General features: G+C 44.0%; 1 protein-coding gene across 3 annotated transcripts in view; it reads right to left on the minus strand.

Annotated features, from left to right (window-relative positions):
• Positions 1–16,551, minus strand: part of Prkce (protein kinase C epsilon) — a 476,126-nt gene that overhangs the window by 82,632 nt on the left and 376,943 nt on the right. For all 3 annotated transcript variants that reach the window (XM_005324505.4, XM_021725840.3, XM_021725839.2), the window contains exon 11: positions 7,550–7,704. In XM_005324505.4, the coding sequence (XP_005324562.2) occupies positions 7,550–7,704 (155 nt within the window). The remainder of the gene's footprint in view (positions 1–7,549; positions 7,705–16,551) is intronic.

Consider the following 16,551-nt stretch of genomic DNA (forward strand, 5'->3'; position numbering starts at 1 on the left):
ATCCTAAGGGATAATGTGAAAAATTTGTAAGTTTGTGGGTAAATTAATAATGAGTAAACAGAAAAACAAAGAGATAATTATTAACCAAAAAATATAGCCAAGGGAAAGTATTTATGGCATACCACATGACTTAGTTCCACAGCATATTTCACAGTCATAATAGTGAGCACACTGTATATTCATTTAACCAAAAGTACAGTAAACTGTATAGAGAGGATGTGGGACTGGGAAGGGAGTGTTAAGTGACAGGGAACAGGGGGTGAGTAAGCAGGAAAGAGAACTAGACCCTCATCTTCCACAGAAGAAAGTAACTAGGTAGGACCTAAAACACAAAAAAGTAACAATAATATAATGTCATGTGGAAATATAGAGGTCCTTACTGAAAGCTAAGAAAGTAAAAGTGTTGCTTCTTTGGAAGGGAAAATGGAGCAGAAGGGGGTGGGGAATAGAAAACTGTTCTTTATTTATCTAAACACCTTGCAGAACTGTTGCTTCTTTATCTGTATTATATCTTTGATTAAAAAATAACATTTAGGCTTCAAACTATTTCACTGTGTAAACTTGGGTGAGTTACTGCCCAATTTGGGTGTTCAAATTCCACATCTATAAAATGAAGGCGCTGGATTCTGTAGTCTCTGAGGCCTTTGATTAAACATTCACTCACAATTCCTGCCACAGTAGCTGATATCCTCCCACTAGAGACTCTACCCTTAGACTCTTGGGAGTTTGATATTCAAATTTCATTTTAATAAAAGGTGAGGGAAAACTAAGAGCTGAGAACAGTCCTTGGTGACCAAGTTCTATTGGTCACCAGGTCCTTGAAGACTGGAAAGGCAAATATAGAGGATCACTCCACCATCCACTTCTCCCCTGATTTGCATTAGCTTTAAATAACTGGATAATGGACTGGAAGGAGATGAGACTATATTAGACCTCAGTATTAGTACCAGGCTTTCCAATTATTAACACAGGTTTAATTAAAGACGTTTTCGTAAGGCCATCTCCAATTGTGCCAATGACAGGAGGTGATTCCAGGGATCTAGGCACACACACTCCCTTTGACCACCAGGAAGGCCAGATTAAAGTCTGTCTGGGCTTGGAGAGCCCAGCTAGTGTGACAGGCACCTGGGGAAGATGACTCTGCAAGTGAGGACAATGGCTCATTAAGAATCAGAAGGCTTGGGAAATTGAAGGAGCAGGGGAGCTTTGCAACTTAAAACTTCCCTCAATGGTGGACCAAGACCAAATTTTAGTGCTCAAATGCCAAATGTTAATCTTTCAGGATACTTTACATAAATAAAATGGCCTTCATTCCCCATTGTTTTTACACCGATTGGCAGTTGGACTCCTGGCGATCACTCTTAACTACCTGAAGAAGGAGACCAATGAGCCAGGTGTGATCTGAACTTCTCAAGTGGAAACAAGTCACAAAGAGGTTCTATAACTCGCTTGAGATTTCTTAAAGAATCCTGTGGAAACTATTAAACTGCTTACCCTTGGGCAGCTATGAGATCTGTGATGAGGAAACTGACTCCACACTCTTTCTTTACTGTTTAAAATTTTATTTGTTTGGGCTGGGGTTGTAGCTCAGTGGTAGAGCACTTTCCTAGTATGTGTGAGGCACTGGGTTCAATACTCAGCACCACATAAAAATAAAATAAACGTTTCTCAACAAATAAAAAATATGTCTTAAAATTTTTTTTATTTGTTCAATGTCTCCTATGACTTTTTTTCATTTAAAAAAGTCCAACTTTACTGAAGGAAGGAAAAAGGGTAAGAAGAAATTCATTCTTCTAATGTGATTCCAGAATCTCCTTTTGGAGCCTACATTGCATAAAAGATCTCCAATGTTCTTTTGATAGATCTTAATAAAAATCAACTCAATGTAATCTTATTAGGTTAGCTAACATTTATTAGGCTTTACTGAAGCAGGCATTCTTCAAAATCACTGAGCGCTATTAACTCATGAAATCCCTACAGCTTCAGGAGACAAGCACAACTGTCAATCCCACTTTCTAGATGAAGACACAGAGACAGAAAGCTTTAAGACACTTGGCTGAGTTGTGGAGTCTGTGTTCTTTACCACTGCTGATGTGCAGTGCTCCTGGCTTTTAGATTGGAAAAGAATAAGAAGGTGCATTTCTGGGCTGGGGATGTGGCTCAAGTGGTAACGTGCTCGCCTGGCATGTGCAGGGCGCTGGGTTCGATCCTCAGCACCACATAAAATAAAGATGTTGTGTCTGCCAAAAACTGAAAAATAAATATTAAAAAAATTCTCTCTCTCTCTTAAAAAAAAGAAGGTTCTCTATGTGCCAAGCTCCCTTCTCAGGGTGCACCTCTCCCCCCTCTGAGGTCCATCACAATCTCTCTCTTCTGTCTTTTATGCCACATGAGTGAGGTGCAGTCTTTGTCAGTCGCTGCTGTTGAACATGTACAAGTACCAAGCATGACATAGAGGAGGAGAAAGTTCCCTCTATCAAGTTTGGACAGAAGGTCCATCCTTTGATACTTTCACCTCTCCCAGTGTGTGTAAGTGTGGGTGGAGAAGGACTTTTCCAAGCCTCAGCCAGGAAGAGTGGGAACACGGTGATCTAATGCAGTCGCCTGCCATAGCACACGGATTTGACACTAACAAGTACCTTGTGCTGCCTGGGGCAGATGGACCAACCCTAAGGAGGACCAGAGAAAATGGGGCTGTGCCTATGAGCTTGCATTGTCTTTCACGTATGAAACATCAGCCAGAGATCACTGGCCAACTCACCACTAAATTGGCACGTGTATGAATTCCAGCAGGAAGGCTGGAAAATTCAGTCTCAACTTTGGCAAAGAAGTTCATTCTCCAAAGCTTGGTCTTGCCGATCTCCTAAATAAACTGTCTTTATCTTGCAAGATACCGTCTCTGCCTATATTCAGAACAGCCAAAAACAAATAGGTAAGGACAACCACAGCCTTTCAGTCAACCTCATACTGACTCCCTCTATATCCCTTATGTGGGAAACTTGGAACAAAAGCAACATGGGCATACAGTCCCCTTATATCGGTAACATCAGAGATAAAGGAGGAACTGGGTATTGTTTATACTCAAGGGGGAAAATGTGTATTGCTCTGTTAGGAATGCTTTAAACAGAGACTTTCAAGAAGTACACACCTATGAAGTAGCAACCCCATAGACTGGAAGGTTCTGGAGAAGCACAGACCGGAAAACAGACACGTATTGAACACCAACCACAAACAGGGTGCCGTCCTAGATCACTCAGGTAAGCTCCCTCTGGGGCAGTTCTCACCCACAGAATAGGTATCATAAGTTCAAGGACAAGGTTAGCAAAGGGAACCTGCTCAATGCATGGTTCAGAGAGATGCTATGGTGCTTAGGGGAGACCTGATCCCATGATGGAGAAAGCCACACAGAGGAGGGGGCACATGACACAGTAATATAGGCAGGATGGAATTTCTCTAGAGCTCTGCCCCCTACCCCAACCCTCTGGAGAACATTTTAAAAGCACATAGATTCCTGAACCCATAGCAGACCTATGAAATCAAAGGCTCTAGGTGTGTTACGCTGGGATCTATCTGCATTCTGTTGTCATTGTGGCAAAAAATACACAGAAGTAGATGAAAGAATGACCTCCAAATACCTATCATTCGGCTTCAGCAATCATCAACCCGTGACCATTCTTTTTTTTTTTTTTAATCTATACCCTTATCTATTTCCCCTCCTCTAGTATTATGGAATTGGTACTTTGTTTTTAAAACCTGGGACTCTGAGACAGACCCTGGATGTGAATTGGGAAACAATCATTAAGACAAGGGAATCCCAGGGCCAGAGGGAACAAAGGCACAGAGAAATGAAAGAGAACAGTATTTGCAGTAGAATAGCAAGTAATCTGGAGAACTAAGAGGGTAGGATACATGTTTAGGGTGCTGATAGAAATCAAAAGATCATCAGGGGCCACTAGGGCCCTGTTAGCACATGAGGTGTCTTTGTGAGAAACACAATGCTAAAACTCACCTTGAAACTCAACTGCCATTGTGATGGTACTGGGAGGTAGGACCTTTCAGAGGCGTTTAAGTTATGTGCGCTCTGCGCTCATGAGTGGACCAATGCCATTGTCCCCAGAGTGAGCTTACCCTATCTTGCATAAGCCCCTCATCTCCGCCCTCCCTTCCTCTTTCCACCATTGTTTTTGGTCTTGGATCACATGATGCCTTCCACCACGTTATGACACAGCAAGAAAGTCTCATCAGATGCTGACACCTTGTTCTTGAATTTCCTAGCCTCTAGAACTGTGGGCCAAGAAAGCTCTGTCTTTTATAAATTACCCACTCAGTTATTCTGTTGTAACTGCACAAAATGACCTAAGATACACAAAAAGACACCTTTGGGAAGAAAAACAAAAACACCTCTTTCTTGAGTTGAAGCTACTCACGCAAATAGAGTGGGGCTAGGTGCTGTTCCCACTCACTGCCATACCCTTCACTTCCATCCATGCCCAAGCCACAGAGCTGCACAGTGCCAGGGTGGCAGGGAGTCTGAGTCCATGCAGGGAGTTGGGCTTTCTCTTATAAGGGTCAAAGGATGCTAAGAAGGGACCATATGGCAATCAGCTTTAAAATAACACTGAGTAGCAACAGAGGGGTTGGAGGACAGACTGGGAGGGTGGAAAACCAAGAGTCAGGGAGTGAGTTGTCAATAAACTGTTAAAAATCATCCAGGGAAAGAGGGAAGAGGGCCTTAAAGGTCAAGCTTCAAGAGGTAGAGATGAGTATTTGGGGTAGAATAGCAAATAATTTGGAGAACCAAGAGGGTAGGATACATGTGAGGAACTGCTTTTGTTTGGGTTCTGGGGAGAACTGGGAGCTAGCTATAGAGATCAGAGAATCGTGGGGCATATAGAAGCCATTCCAAGCCATGGGAAGGTTGGAATTCCCCAGGGAGAATATTTTGGGTAAGAATAAAGAGGGGTGAAGGGTCCTGCAGAAAAGTTGCATTTAAAGAATGAGACAGGAAGGTAAGGAGCCAGCCCAGGTTCTGCCGTGATCAGGGAAAGGAGAACACCAGAGAGATGAAGAGAGAATAGTTCATAGAAGCCAATAGAGCAAAAGTGGTCACAGGTGTGGTGAGAGGGAAGCAGAGCTATAAGGGAAGGTCAAGTTCTGGAGCACCTAGAATAACAAGCTAAAGAGCTTGGAGTTGGACTTGAAAAAGCATCCTAACAAGTGTCACATGCACAACAGGAAATGTCACACTTAATACTCTTAAGTGTGAGTATTACACACTTAATACTTATTTTACACTTAATACTCCTGCCACTTACCAAGAATGACCTTGGACCAATTATTCCAGAGTCTCTATCTATGCTAGTAAACTGTGGATGACTTGTACCTGCTCTAACAGGGATGGTATTGGGGAGACATTCCAAGGAATGGCAATTTTTCTTGTCACCAGGCACTGACAAGTAGCATGGATGATCTTTCCACATCTCTAACTAGCTTGCAAATTGCTTTGGTGGCAAAGATTAGAGTTTAAGACTAATTGAAGTCAACAGTCATATTTGATATAAATTGTGTGCAAGGCAAGAAAATGAAGAACAAGAACAACAAGATAAAGGTTTAAAAAGAAGAAATGGCCCTTTGGAGAGTTTCCAACTTAGTGAAGGACACATGTGGAGGTCTACTGCTAACGGCAGGTGCAGCAATGAGAGCATCAAATTGCAATTCATTCACCAATGACAGCATGAGGGATAGAGAGAGTCACGCTGGATGATGGGGCCAGGCAGATAGCACTGCAAGTGGCCTCTGGGATGGTGGATTCAAAACAAGGCATTGTTAGAATGGGGGTGAGAATGGTACACTGGGCTGTGCCAGACACTACCTGAGATGACTCCCAATGAGCCACACCCCAGTTACCCACTCCAGCTACTTCCCTGGAGTAGATGCAACCTATGATTTAACTTTTAACAAATGGAGTAGGCAAAAAAGATGTGATGTCACTATTGTGATTACATTACATTATATGGCAAAGGTACAGAGATTTTTGTAGATATAATTAAGGTTCCTTCGGTGGGCCTGGGTTGGGGTGTAGCTCTGTGGTAGAACATTTGCCTGGCATGCACAAGGCCCTGGGTTCCACCTCTCACATAGAAAAACAAGTAAATAAATCAATAAGGGTCCAGGACTTCTCTGAAGTTAGTGACTTGAAGCAGGAAAGACTCTCTTGCTGGCCTTGCAGAAGCAAGCCACATGAGTTCTAAGGCTGCAAGGAAACGAAAGAATTCTGCCATCAGCACATGGGCTTGGAATAGCAGCTCAAACTTCAGAGGAGAATGCAGCCTAGCTGACACCTCAGTCACAGCCCTGTGAGACCCCGAACACAGGATGCTGGTGAGCTGGGCTCCTGCAAAACAAGGAGATAATAAATGGGTGCTGTCCGAAGCCTCTGTTTGTGGTTATGGGTTATATAGACAATAGGAAATAAATACATGGGCTCCATTGTGGAGGGCCGTGATAGCACGATAAAAAGTATGGGCTTTGTTATGTGGGCTGGAGAGAACCATTCACTATTTTTTCCTTGCATTAGGAAGTTGAGAGATGACAGAAGGAAGGGAAGCCTGGGGTGGGGTTGACCAGAACCCCCCAAAGAACATTTACTCAGGCCATTGCTCTCAAGGGCAGGTTAGAAAACTTTTCAAGTAACTAAGTTCTAAGTTAAACCAAGACAGCTGCTCTTCCACCCAATTAAAAAAACAAAAAAAAAATGAGGAGGCAAAGACCAAGTAAAGATATTGATAGTCATTGGAAAAAAAAAAAAAAAAAAAAAACCTTAGGGAACTTCAATGTCCTTGTTGCTAATTATAAATATTTACTCCTCCCAGAATTCTTGACCTCACAGAAAAGCCTGCTTAAACAGTCATGCTCCGTTACCGGAAAGTGTGTGTGTGTGTGTGTGTGTGTGTGTGTGTGTGTGTGTGTGTGTGTGTTTCTTGGAAGGAATTGGGCAGTAATAAAGGACTGGACAATCTGTAAAATGTCACTTCCTGTTGGGTAATGTCTAGTTCCCACTCCCCTCCCCCATCCTAGATCATAACCCACCCCTCCCCAGTCCCCTCGGAGCAACTCCCCCTTCCCTGATTCTATCAGCTGGAGACAACTGAGCCAAACAAACTCAGGAAGAGGCAAAAGATCGGGAAGGGGAGGAAGTTCATGGCACAGAAGGAAAAAGCCAAGAGAATGCCCTGATGCTCAAGGAAGCGGGTGGGGGAGAGAGAGAAATGAAAGTCGCCCCAAGGTCACTCGGCGCCAAGCCTTTAAATGTCATCTCTGAGCTTTAAATCAAAACTGGCACAAACAGTGGGTCAAATCTCCAGGGACCATTCAAATATTAACATTCACAGTGATAAACAGTCCCCCCAAAAGTCTTCTGTAAGCAAATTAGAACAAACAACTCATCTAAAGCCAGTTGCTGGGAGACCAGTTGGGAAAAGAGCCAAGTTCAAGCGGCTGGAGAAGTCTTTACTCTTTGGCTTTCAGGAAAGAGGAGAGAAGGAGCTACCTGTAGATCACGCCATGCTGGTGCAGGAACATGAGGGCCGACGTGACCTCGGCAGCATAGAATCGTGAACGAGGCTCGTCAAATTTTCGGGAGCGCTGAATCTGGAACATGAGGTCTCCACCATTCACATATTCCATGACGAAAAAGAGGCGGTCCTGCAGGGAGAGAAGAAAATGCCATTTAGGTCATTTTGTGGCAGCCTGTCTACGCAGGCCACTATGCTATGAGCCAGGGGTGACAACCAGGGCTCAAGGGGCAGGAAGGCTCAAAGGTGGGTAAATGCTGGGAGCACGTGAGCCAGCAAGAGGACAAAGGAATGAAGCACATAAGTTAGGGTACAGAGTGTTATTTAAAAACTTATTTCTTGCTGGGTGGGGAGGCACATGCCTGTCATCCCTGCTACTTGAGAGGCTGAGGCAGGAGGATTGCAAGTTTGAGGCTAGCCTCAGCATCTTAGCAAGACCCTCAGCCACTTAGCAAGACTCTGTCTCAAACAATAAAAAGGGCTGAGGATGTGGCTCCGTGGCAGGTGCCTCTGGATTCAATCCCTGATACCAAAACAAACAAACAAACAAAACCCAACCACCACAACAATAAACCCTTTGTTCTCTGTCTTATTTAAATTGACAGAAAGGAGAACCAGGCCTTTGATTCTGGTCATAACTTGAGGTGTGGCTCTGGACAAGCCTTTCCCCTTTTGGAGGCACTGGGTTCCTTTTGGGTAGACTGAATAATGATCTTCCAAAAGATGCCCAGGCCTTAATCCCTGGAATGTGTGGCTCTTTATAGGGGAAAAAGTATTCTGCAGATGTGATGAAGTCGGGGATTCTGAGAAGGAGAGACTCGGCTGGATCACTGGGGTGGGCCCTGGGCAATCACTAGTGTCCTTCCAAGAGGGAGGTAAAGGGAGATTTGGGGAGCATGGGGAGGCAGTGGGACGATGGAGGCAGAGACTCGAGCATCTGCAACCACAAGTCCAAGAACGCAGGCAGTGGCCAGAGGCTGGAGCCTCTGGAGGGAGAACGGCCTGGCACGCTGACCTCTGGACTGTGGCTCAGGAATGCTCTCTCAAACTTGTGGTCTCTAGAAATGTGAGAGAATGAATTCTATTGGGTTAAGCCACTAAGTTTGTGGAAATTTGTTAAGGAAGTCCTAGGAAATTTAGAAGACTGTAATGTGAAATACCTTGTCATCAATTTTACAGCAATAAATAATAATGGCTGTGAGACCTCCCGTCCCCCGGGAGGGCCACTTTGTGCTTTGGAAGATATTCCCTCTAGGATTCCTATGAATCCTCCCTCAGGCTTCAGGAAGACCCAGGACACTGCCAGACTTCACTGAGGGTGGCACTTCCTTATCTGCAATCTATGGTAAAATGGAGAGAGGATATACTAAAATTCACTTTTGCACAGTTTCCTTTTTCATTTCTCTCTCTCTCTCTCTCTCTCTCTCTCTCTCTCTTTCCCCTTTCTTCTTCTTCTTCTGCTCCTCCCCCTCTTCCTTCTTCTTTCTCCTCTCCTCATCCTCCTCCTCATATTCCTTCTCCTCCTCTTTCTCCATCTTCTTCTTCTCCTTCTCTTTCTTATTTATTTATTATTATTTTTGTAACACTGGGAATTTAACCCAGTAGCACTCTACTACTGAATCCATCCCCAGCTCATTTTATTTTTATTTAGAGACAGGTCTTTCTAAGTTTCTGAGGCTGGGCCTCAAGCTTGAGACCCTCCTGCCTCGGCCTCTTGAGTAGCTATGATTATGGAGTATACCACTGTGCCCAGTTTTTTGATGACTATTTTCTAAGGAATACTGTGCTAGACAGGCAATGAAGTATATCACTGCCCTGGGGAGAGTGGGGGTTATAATTCAGGGGTGCAGATGGGAGATGGAAAGAATGATTTTTAAACCACAGGAGCAAAGTTACACTGGGTACAGAAAGAATTTAGAGAAAGGACCACTCGTTGTCATGGAAGCAGGAGGGATGGACTTTTTTCTTGAGAGAAAGAGAAGGTAGGGGAGGCAGGAACAAATGCCAGGACTTGGAAACAGAGTGAGCATGTCCAGGGGCCAGCAAACAGACCAGATCAGCTGGGAGGAAGGTTAACAACGGTGTGAGAGGTCACCGGGCCAGAGTGCATCCTTAATACACAGGCTAACTGAAGCTTCCCGGAGCACATTGTTTTTCATTAAGACTGAGTAAAAATTACCAAGGGTACTTTCTTTATTCATGAAGTATATCTATTACATTACAGGCAATAATCCCAGAGTCAATATATGTCCTGACCATATCTCTGGAATTACTCAGACTTTGCTGGTATTCAAGAAGGGTTAAGGGCTAAATTTCTCTTCCTTGAGTTGTTATATTTCCCTTTCAAGGCCTGCCTCATTTTCTCCCCAGGGTGAAGCAGCTGCCTTGCTGACTGTTCATGCAGTCATCCCTTCTGCATCCAAACCTTTTTTTTCAAAAACCAATGCTCAGTAAACTATGGAACCAGTCTAGGTGTCCATCAATGGAAGAATGGTTCAAGAAAATGTGGTATATATATACACAATGGAGTTTGATTCAGTCATAAAAGAAAAATGAAATTATGTCACTTGCAGAAAAGTGGATAGAACTTGAGACATGATGTTGAGCAAACCTTTCAGAAGGTCAAGGGTCATATTTTTTTCTCTCATATGTTGGAAGCTACAGAGGAAAGGAGGGGGGGAAGGTAAGGGGAGACAGGGATCTCATGAAAATCAAAGGGAGATCAGTAGAGGAAAGGGACCAGGAGTTGGGAAGAGAAGACAGAGGAAGGAAGTGCTGGGGAGTGTGATATTGGCCAAATAAAATTGTTATATTATGTGCATGTCCCATATGTAACAAATCCCATCATCACGTGCAACGATAATGCACCGATTAAATAGAAAAACATGGATAGAGGAAACAAAATGTTCAGGCCCACTCCACCCCAACAAAATCAATATCTCTAAGTGGCGGGGAACCCAGGCTCCCCAGGTGATTTCAATGTGTGGCCAGGGTTGAAAATCATGGGCTCTATCTGGCTTTTGTCAAGGTATTTTATATCTGTGTGGGTTGATTGTGGTTTATACGACCGTCCTTTTTGTCTTTTTAAGGATTCTCCCAAGAACAGGAGTTCTTCAACTTTGCATCAGAATCACACAAGGTTAACTAGATCACGCATTCCCCCAGATTTCTGAAGATCTGGAGTGGAGCCTGTACATCTGCATCGGGGTGATGTTGATGCTGCTGGTCCAGGGACCACACTTTGAGAAGCTTTGCTCTAGAGCACTGGGGACAAGCCTTGCACATGACAAGTAGAGCAGCAGCGTCCACTTCATACTGCCCACGAGCTGAACCACACCATGAGAAACAGCCACTGCAACGCCCTCCAGAGCCACCCACCCCGAACTCGGCTGCAGGAACAATGGAGTGTTTCCTTGACTGTATTTGAAAGAATGCAAATCTCTAAAGGGGGAAATCCTCCCTTTCCCGCCCTCTTCCCCGGCTCATTTTTATTCTACAACATTGGATACATGGCATTGAAGCTTTGGGGCTGTGGAGTGAGAAAAAAACTCCCACCTCGACTGACTTCATCACTCCCTGCTTGTGTAACCTCAGGCAAATGACTTCATCTCTCTGGGCTCAGTTTCCTGACCTGTAAAACGGAGGATAATAGGACCTGCCTTACTGGCTTCTTGTGAGGATTAAATTCCATGTTAAAATGCCTGGTTCATAGTTGATGCTCCATAAAGATTACTCATGTCTATTGTTACAGAGAGTATAGTAGCTGTTAGCATTATTAGCATTATTATCAAGTGTTGTTTTTTTTTTTTTTTTTTTGCTAACCTCCCCATGACTTTCTTCCCTAATTACCTCCTCTTCCAACCAACACTGCTTTGTGGCTCTCAGGAGAAGAACCCTAGGGGTATTCTTCTCCCTTCCTCTCTTATATGCTTCTCCTCCTCCCAGCCATGAAGTGCGGGAACCCCACAGGATCAGGACCCAGCCCTCTTGTTTCCCTGCTCTGCTGCTGGGTGACCTTGTCCACACCCACAGTTCCTAGGGCCTCTACACGGATGACTCCCAAACTTAAACCTCTCCTCCGGGCTTCAGTTTCACTTATCCAAGAGTGTTTCTGCCCTCCCCCAGATGCCTCACAGCCACTCAGACTAACATGTTGAAACAGACTCCATGATTTTCCCTAACAGACTGGCCGTTGGCCAGGGCTGCCTGGCTCAGGGCAGGCCTACACCCTTCAGCCAATTTTCTAAGTCAGAAACCTGGAAGTCAAGCTTGATCCTCCCTCTCCCTCATCCCTCACATCCATCACCGAGCCTTGCTGCTCCTACCTCTTGTGTCTCTGCACCTCTCACGTTGGCCTGCGCCTCTCCATTTCCATGACCATCATCCCCGCCAAGTGACTGGCATCTCTGTCTTATCTAGATCCTTGCATTGACTCTTAGCGATGTCTCCCACATTTATTCCAGCACCCCATCCACATGCTAGTCATTCTATAGGCAGAGGGACCCTGCTGGACAGGAAACCCAGTTGTAACTCAACCCCTTTTCTCTCTCACTTTACTGTTTAATTCTTTTTTTTTAATAAATATTTTTTAGTTGTCAATGGACCTTTATTTTATTTATTTATATGCAGTGCTAAGAATTGAACCCAGTGCCTCACACATGCTAGGCAAGCACTCTACCACTGAGCCACCACCCCAGCCCCTCTGTTTAATTCTTTAAAAGCCTTCTGTTACTCTTAGAATAAATAGCTTCAAGGACTCTACAATCTTCCGAGTCTTTGCCTTCCAGCTAGCCCTTGTTGCCTCTGCCCCAGGACCTTGACTAATCTCCTCTCATGATGAATCCTTCCTTGTCCTATAGACTTATAACAGTGCAGACAACTATTCTTCGGGGAAGCTTTCCAATGACAAGGTCAAGTCCTCCCATGATGTCCTACACTTGTTATTATGAGATTCAGCCCAGACGAGGTTTTATTGTGTAATTGATTCATGATTTTCTCCCTCAGGAATGTGAATGCTCCAGAGAGCAAAGACTGCTGGTAATTCTGGCCTGTCTTTTTAAGGGATTTAGAGACCCCTGAAAAGATCCAGGTGTGGTGGTGCACACCTGTAACCCCAGCAACACAGGAGGCTGAGGCAAGAGGATCGAAAGTTCGACTGATCCTCCCTCTCCCTCATCTCTCAAATTCATCGCCAAACCTTTCTGCTCCTACCTCTTGTGTCTCTGCACCTCTCATGTTGCCCTACACCTCTCCATTTCCGCCATCACCATGATCACCATCCCGCCCAAGCCTGCTCATTCCACTGAATATCATGAGAGGAGAAATCCTGGTTGTTCCAGTTCCTTACTATATCTCCAGCAGCCAGAACTGAGCCTGGCCCATGGGGGGTCTGGTATACCTGTGTTCCTGTTCTGTGCCTGTATTTCTTTTTTTTAATCTGGGGGGATTGAACTGAGCTCCATCACCAACCCTTTTCATTTTTAATTTTCAGACAGGGTCTAGCTAAGTTGCCCAGGCGAGCCTCCCACTTGTGATCCTCCTGCCTCAGCCTCCCAGGTCTCTGAGATTACAGGCTCATGCCTACATTCTTGAACATGGCCAAAGTTCCCACTGCTAGAAATTCAAAAGTAAACCAGAGTTGGTTTCTCTGGTTACTTCTTTTGTTAATTCACCTCATCTTGAGCTATTCTAAGTTTAGTTTAAACCTGATTTCTTCTCAACAGCTCAATGAGCATGCCCCCCAGAGCACAATCAACCCTCTTTATGTATTAGGGGTATTTCAAAGCCAGGAAGCCTTCCCCTTCTTGCTCTGCAGTGAGTTTGGATTGTCGCTGACCTCTAACTCCAACTTATTTGAGAAGCACGTTTTGACGCAGAGGGAGAAGCTCCAGTCATTCTGGGAACTGCTTAATTATATAAACTGAAATCAAAAGAAAGCTGGCAAACCCAGCGGCCACTCATTAATCCCCTCTTGGCATCGGTAGAAAACAAAACGAAAAACCAACTTCCTGGTAAAGTAAGCAAATATGTTTTCTGAGGTAATCAAAGATTTTAAAGGCTTTATTCTACCTCCTCCTCCCTTAATCTCCCCTGAATGTCTAAAAAGTTATGGTCTTGTGATAGCAAGGAAAATAATAAAATTAGGAAAGTGATTATGTGTCATGGCCATGTAGGGTAAGAATAGTGGACACTGGCCACTAAGCTGGAAGGGCCACAGCGTATGTTTGAGATTCCCATTGGGCTCTATTTTCCCAGAGCATTAGCCTCTCCTGTCTTGGAAGGGAAGACCAGGCCCGCCCTCTTCATCCCTGAAGGTGTGATAGAGAGCCAGAGACTTCCTCCCAGTGGCACTGCGTGTCCTGCCAATTGGGTTTGTTTGGACACACGTTCTCCACCAGTTGTTGGCTGTTTATATGTGCAAAGATTCTATCGCTTTTAAGTCAATTTCACATGAGTGCCCAACAAAAGCCCAGACTTGGAACAGCATGCCTCGGATATGTCAGTGACGTATGTGCACCTAAGGAAGTCGTGGGTCCTCGTGGCATTCTTTTTTTTTTTTTTTTTTTTTTAGTGTGGTGCTGGGGTTCAAACCCAGGGCCTTGTGCAGCCCAGCAAGAGTTCTACCACTGAGCTACATCTCCAACCCTTCATTTCATGTTCTGAAATGTCTCTTTTCCTCTTCCTCATGCGTATCATCTAACCTGTCACCAGGTCTGTCCTGGGCTCTCCGCTCTCTGATGGTGAGGGGATATGGAAAATGATGTTTCTGGTTTCTGAGAGCTATAAATGGAACACAGGAAACTCTGGAGCACACAGGACAATCCATCAGTGTGTACTAAATTCTCTGGTATCGACTCAGACTGTGAAACCTTTGTGTCTTGTTTCTATCTCCTTGACTGTCATAAAGAACAGTGATTGGTCACCCAGGCCTTATCACTCATAGAAGATCATCGCAGGAGAAAGTCGTATGAAAACTCTTCCTGTGTGTTTTCCATAATACGACCCTACTGGTGGAACTGGCATGGCTATGGGAATTTGGTTGAGATAACCTGAAATGGAGGAAAGCCTGCCCTTGAGTAAAGTCTGAGACAACGTTAGGTGGGAGGACAAGAAGGCCCTGCAAGTTTGAAGCTCAGCCTTGATGGGAAAACTGAGCAGAGGTAAACCCTCAGGTGGGAATGAGGAAGGCAAGCAGGATGAGCTCCATAAAGAAATAAGACAAAACAAAAGATGATTAGTTTTTTGTTGTTGTTGTTGTTGTTGTTTTTTACATCTAGGAACAGGTTTGGAAACCCAGGACACAGGTGTGAAAGAGTCCGGGGGTGCCTCTGAAGGAGACAGACTGGCCCACTGTGCATTGTTGGAAAGAAAGTAGAGATAATCAAAAACGAAGTGGCCAATAAGAATGCTGGCAGTCTGAGTTTTTAAAAGATGACATAATTAATACTCATTTAAGAAAAATCATTTTTGAAAAATAGATTAGAACAAGGTAGGACAAAGCTATTCCATTTCTACTATCTCAATTTTATATTAAATATTATCTTTAAAATGTTTTTATTTCTTCTTTTTTTGTTTTGTTGGTTTGGTTTTGCAGTGCTGGGGATTGAATCCAGGGCTTGTGCATGGTAGGAAAGTGACTGTACCACTAACCTCCATCCCTAGGCTGATGAAAGAAAGAAAGAAAGGCAGGAGGGAGGGAGGGTGGGAGGAAGGAAGGAAGGAAAGAGTGAGAAAGAGAAAGAAAAAGCAGAAAGAGGAAAGAAAAGTGAAAACCAAAATAAACAAACAAAAAATCAGGCCACCTTTTTTTCTCATCATTACATTTCCTCGGTTTAGCAAAGAAAAGACGCAACCACTTTGGGAAACTTCACCACATGAATTTTATGTGCTCATTTCTGGATGTTGAGCCACAGATAGAACAGTCACCATTACAGTAAACAAACAGTGAGCATCATGCGGGGCTTTCCCACTCGGAAGCTGACACACCGCGTGCCAACACAGCCCCATCCCTGCACACCAGCAGAGCCTCGATTAATGGCTGTCACACATCAGCCACTGTGTGCCGTCGGGAGGTCAGTGTGGATAAGCACACGGAAGAGTCTTGCCAATTCAGAGAGTGAAATCGTCTCCTCTGAGTGATAATTATCATTAGCAATATGAATTTTTCTATTTCCCCACATTCTTAGCCCTTCTCCAATAGGCCTACTCCTCCTTCCACCTCCTAGTGTTACAAGTCTCACTCAGATATAATGACCTTGTTGTCCTTCACCAAATTCAGGGTCATGGCAACCAAGTTCCTATAGTAATGACCAATTTCATCAATACCAACAGAAGTATGGGAAATATAAAATTGATTTCTACATGGCTCTTTTTCTTTCTGAATGCAACACCATTATTTTTATCCTCTTCTTTTAAAGAAAAACCACTGGAACCACCATTTGACCCAGCTATCCCTCTCCTTGGTCTACACTCAAAGGACTTAAAAACAGCATACTACAGGGACCCAGCCACATCAATGTTTATAGCAGCACAATTCACAATAGCTAAACTGTGGAACCAACCTAGATGACCTTCAATAGATGAATGGATAAAGAAAATGTGGCATATAAACACAATGAAATATTACTCAGCAATAAAAGAGAATAAAATCATGGCATTTGCAGGTAAATGGATAGAGTTGGATAAGATAATGCTAAGTGAGGTTAGCCAATCCCACTCCCACAAAATACTGAATGTTTTCTCTGATATAAGGAGGCTGATTCATAGTGGGTTAGGGAGGGGGAGCATTGGAGGAACAGATGAACTCTAGATAGGGCAGGTGGCGGGGAGGGAGGGGGCAGGGGATTAGCAAGGATGGTGGAATGTGATGGACATCATTATCCAAAGTACATGTATGAAGACATGAATTGGTGTGAACATACTTTGTATATAATCAGAGATGTGAAAAATTGTGCTGTATGTGTATAATGAGAATTGT

This window comes from Ictidomys tridecemlineatus, chromosome 12, assembly GCF_052094955.1.
Source record: "Ictidomys tridecemlineatus isolate mIctTri1 chromosome 12, mIctTri1.hap1, whole genome shotgun sequence".
Lineage (NCBI taxonomy): Eukaryota > Metazoa > Chordata > Mammalia > Rodentia > Sciuridae > Ictidomys > Ictidomys tridecemlineatus.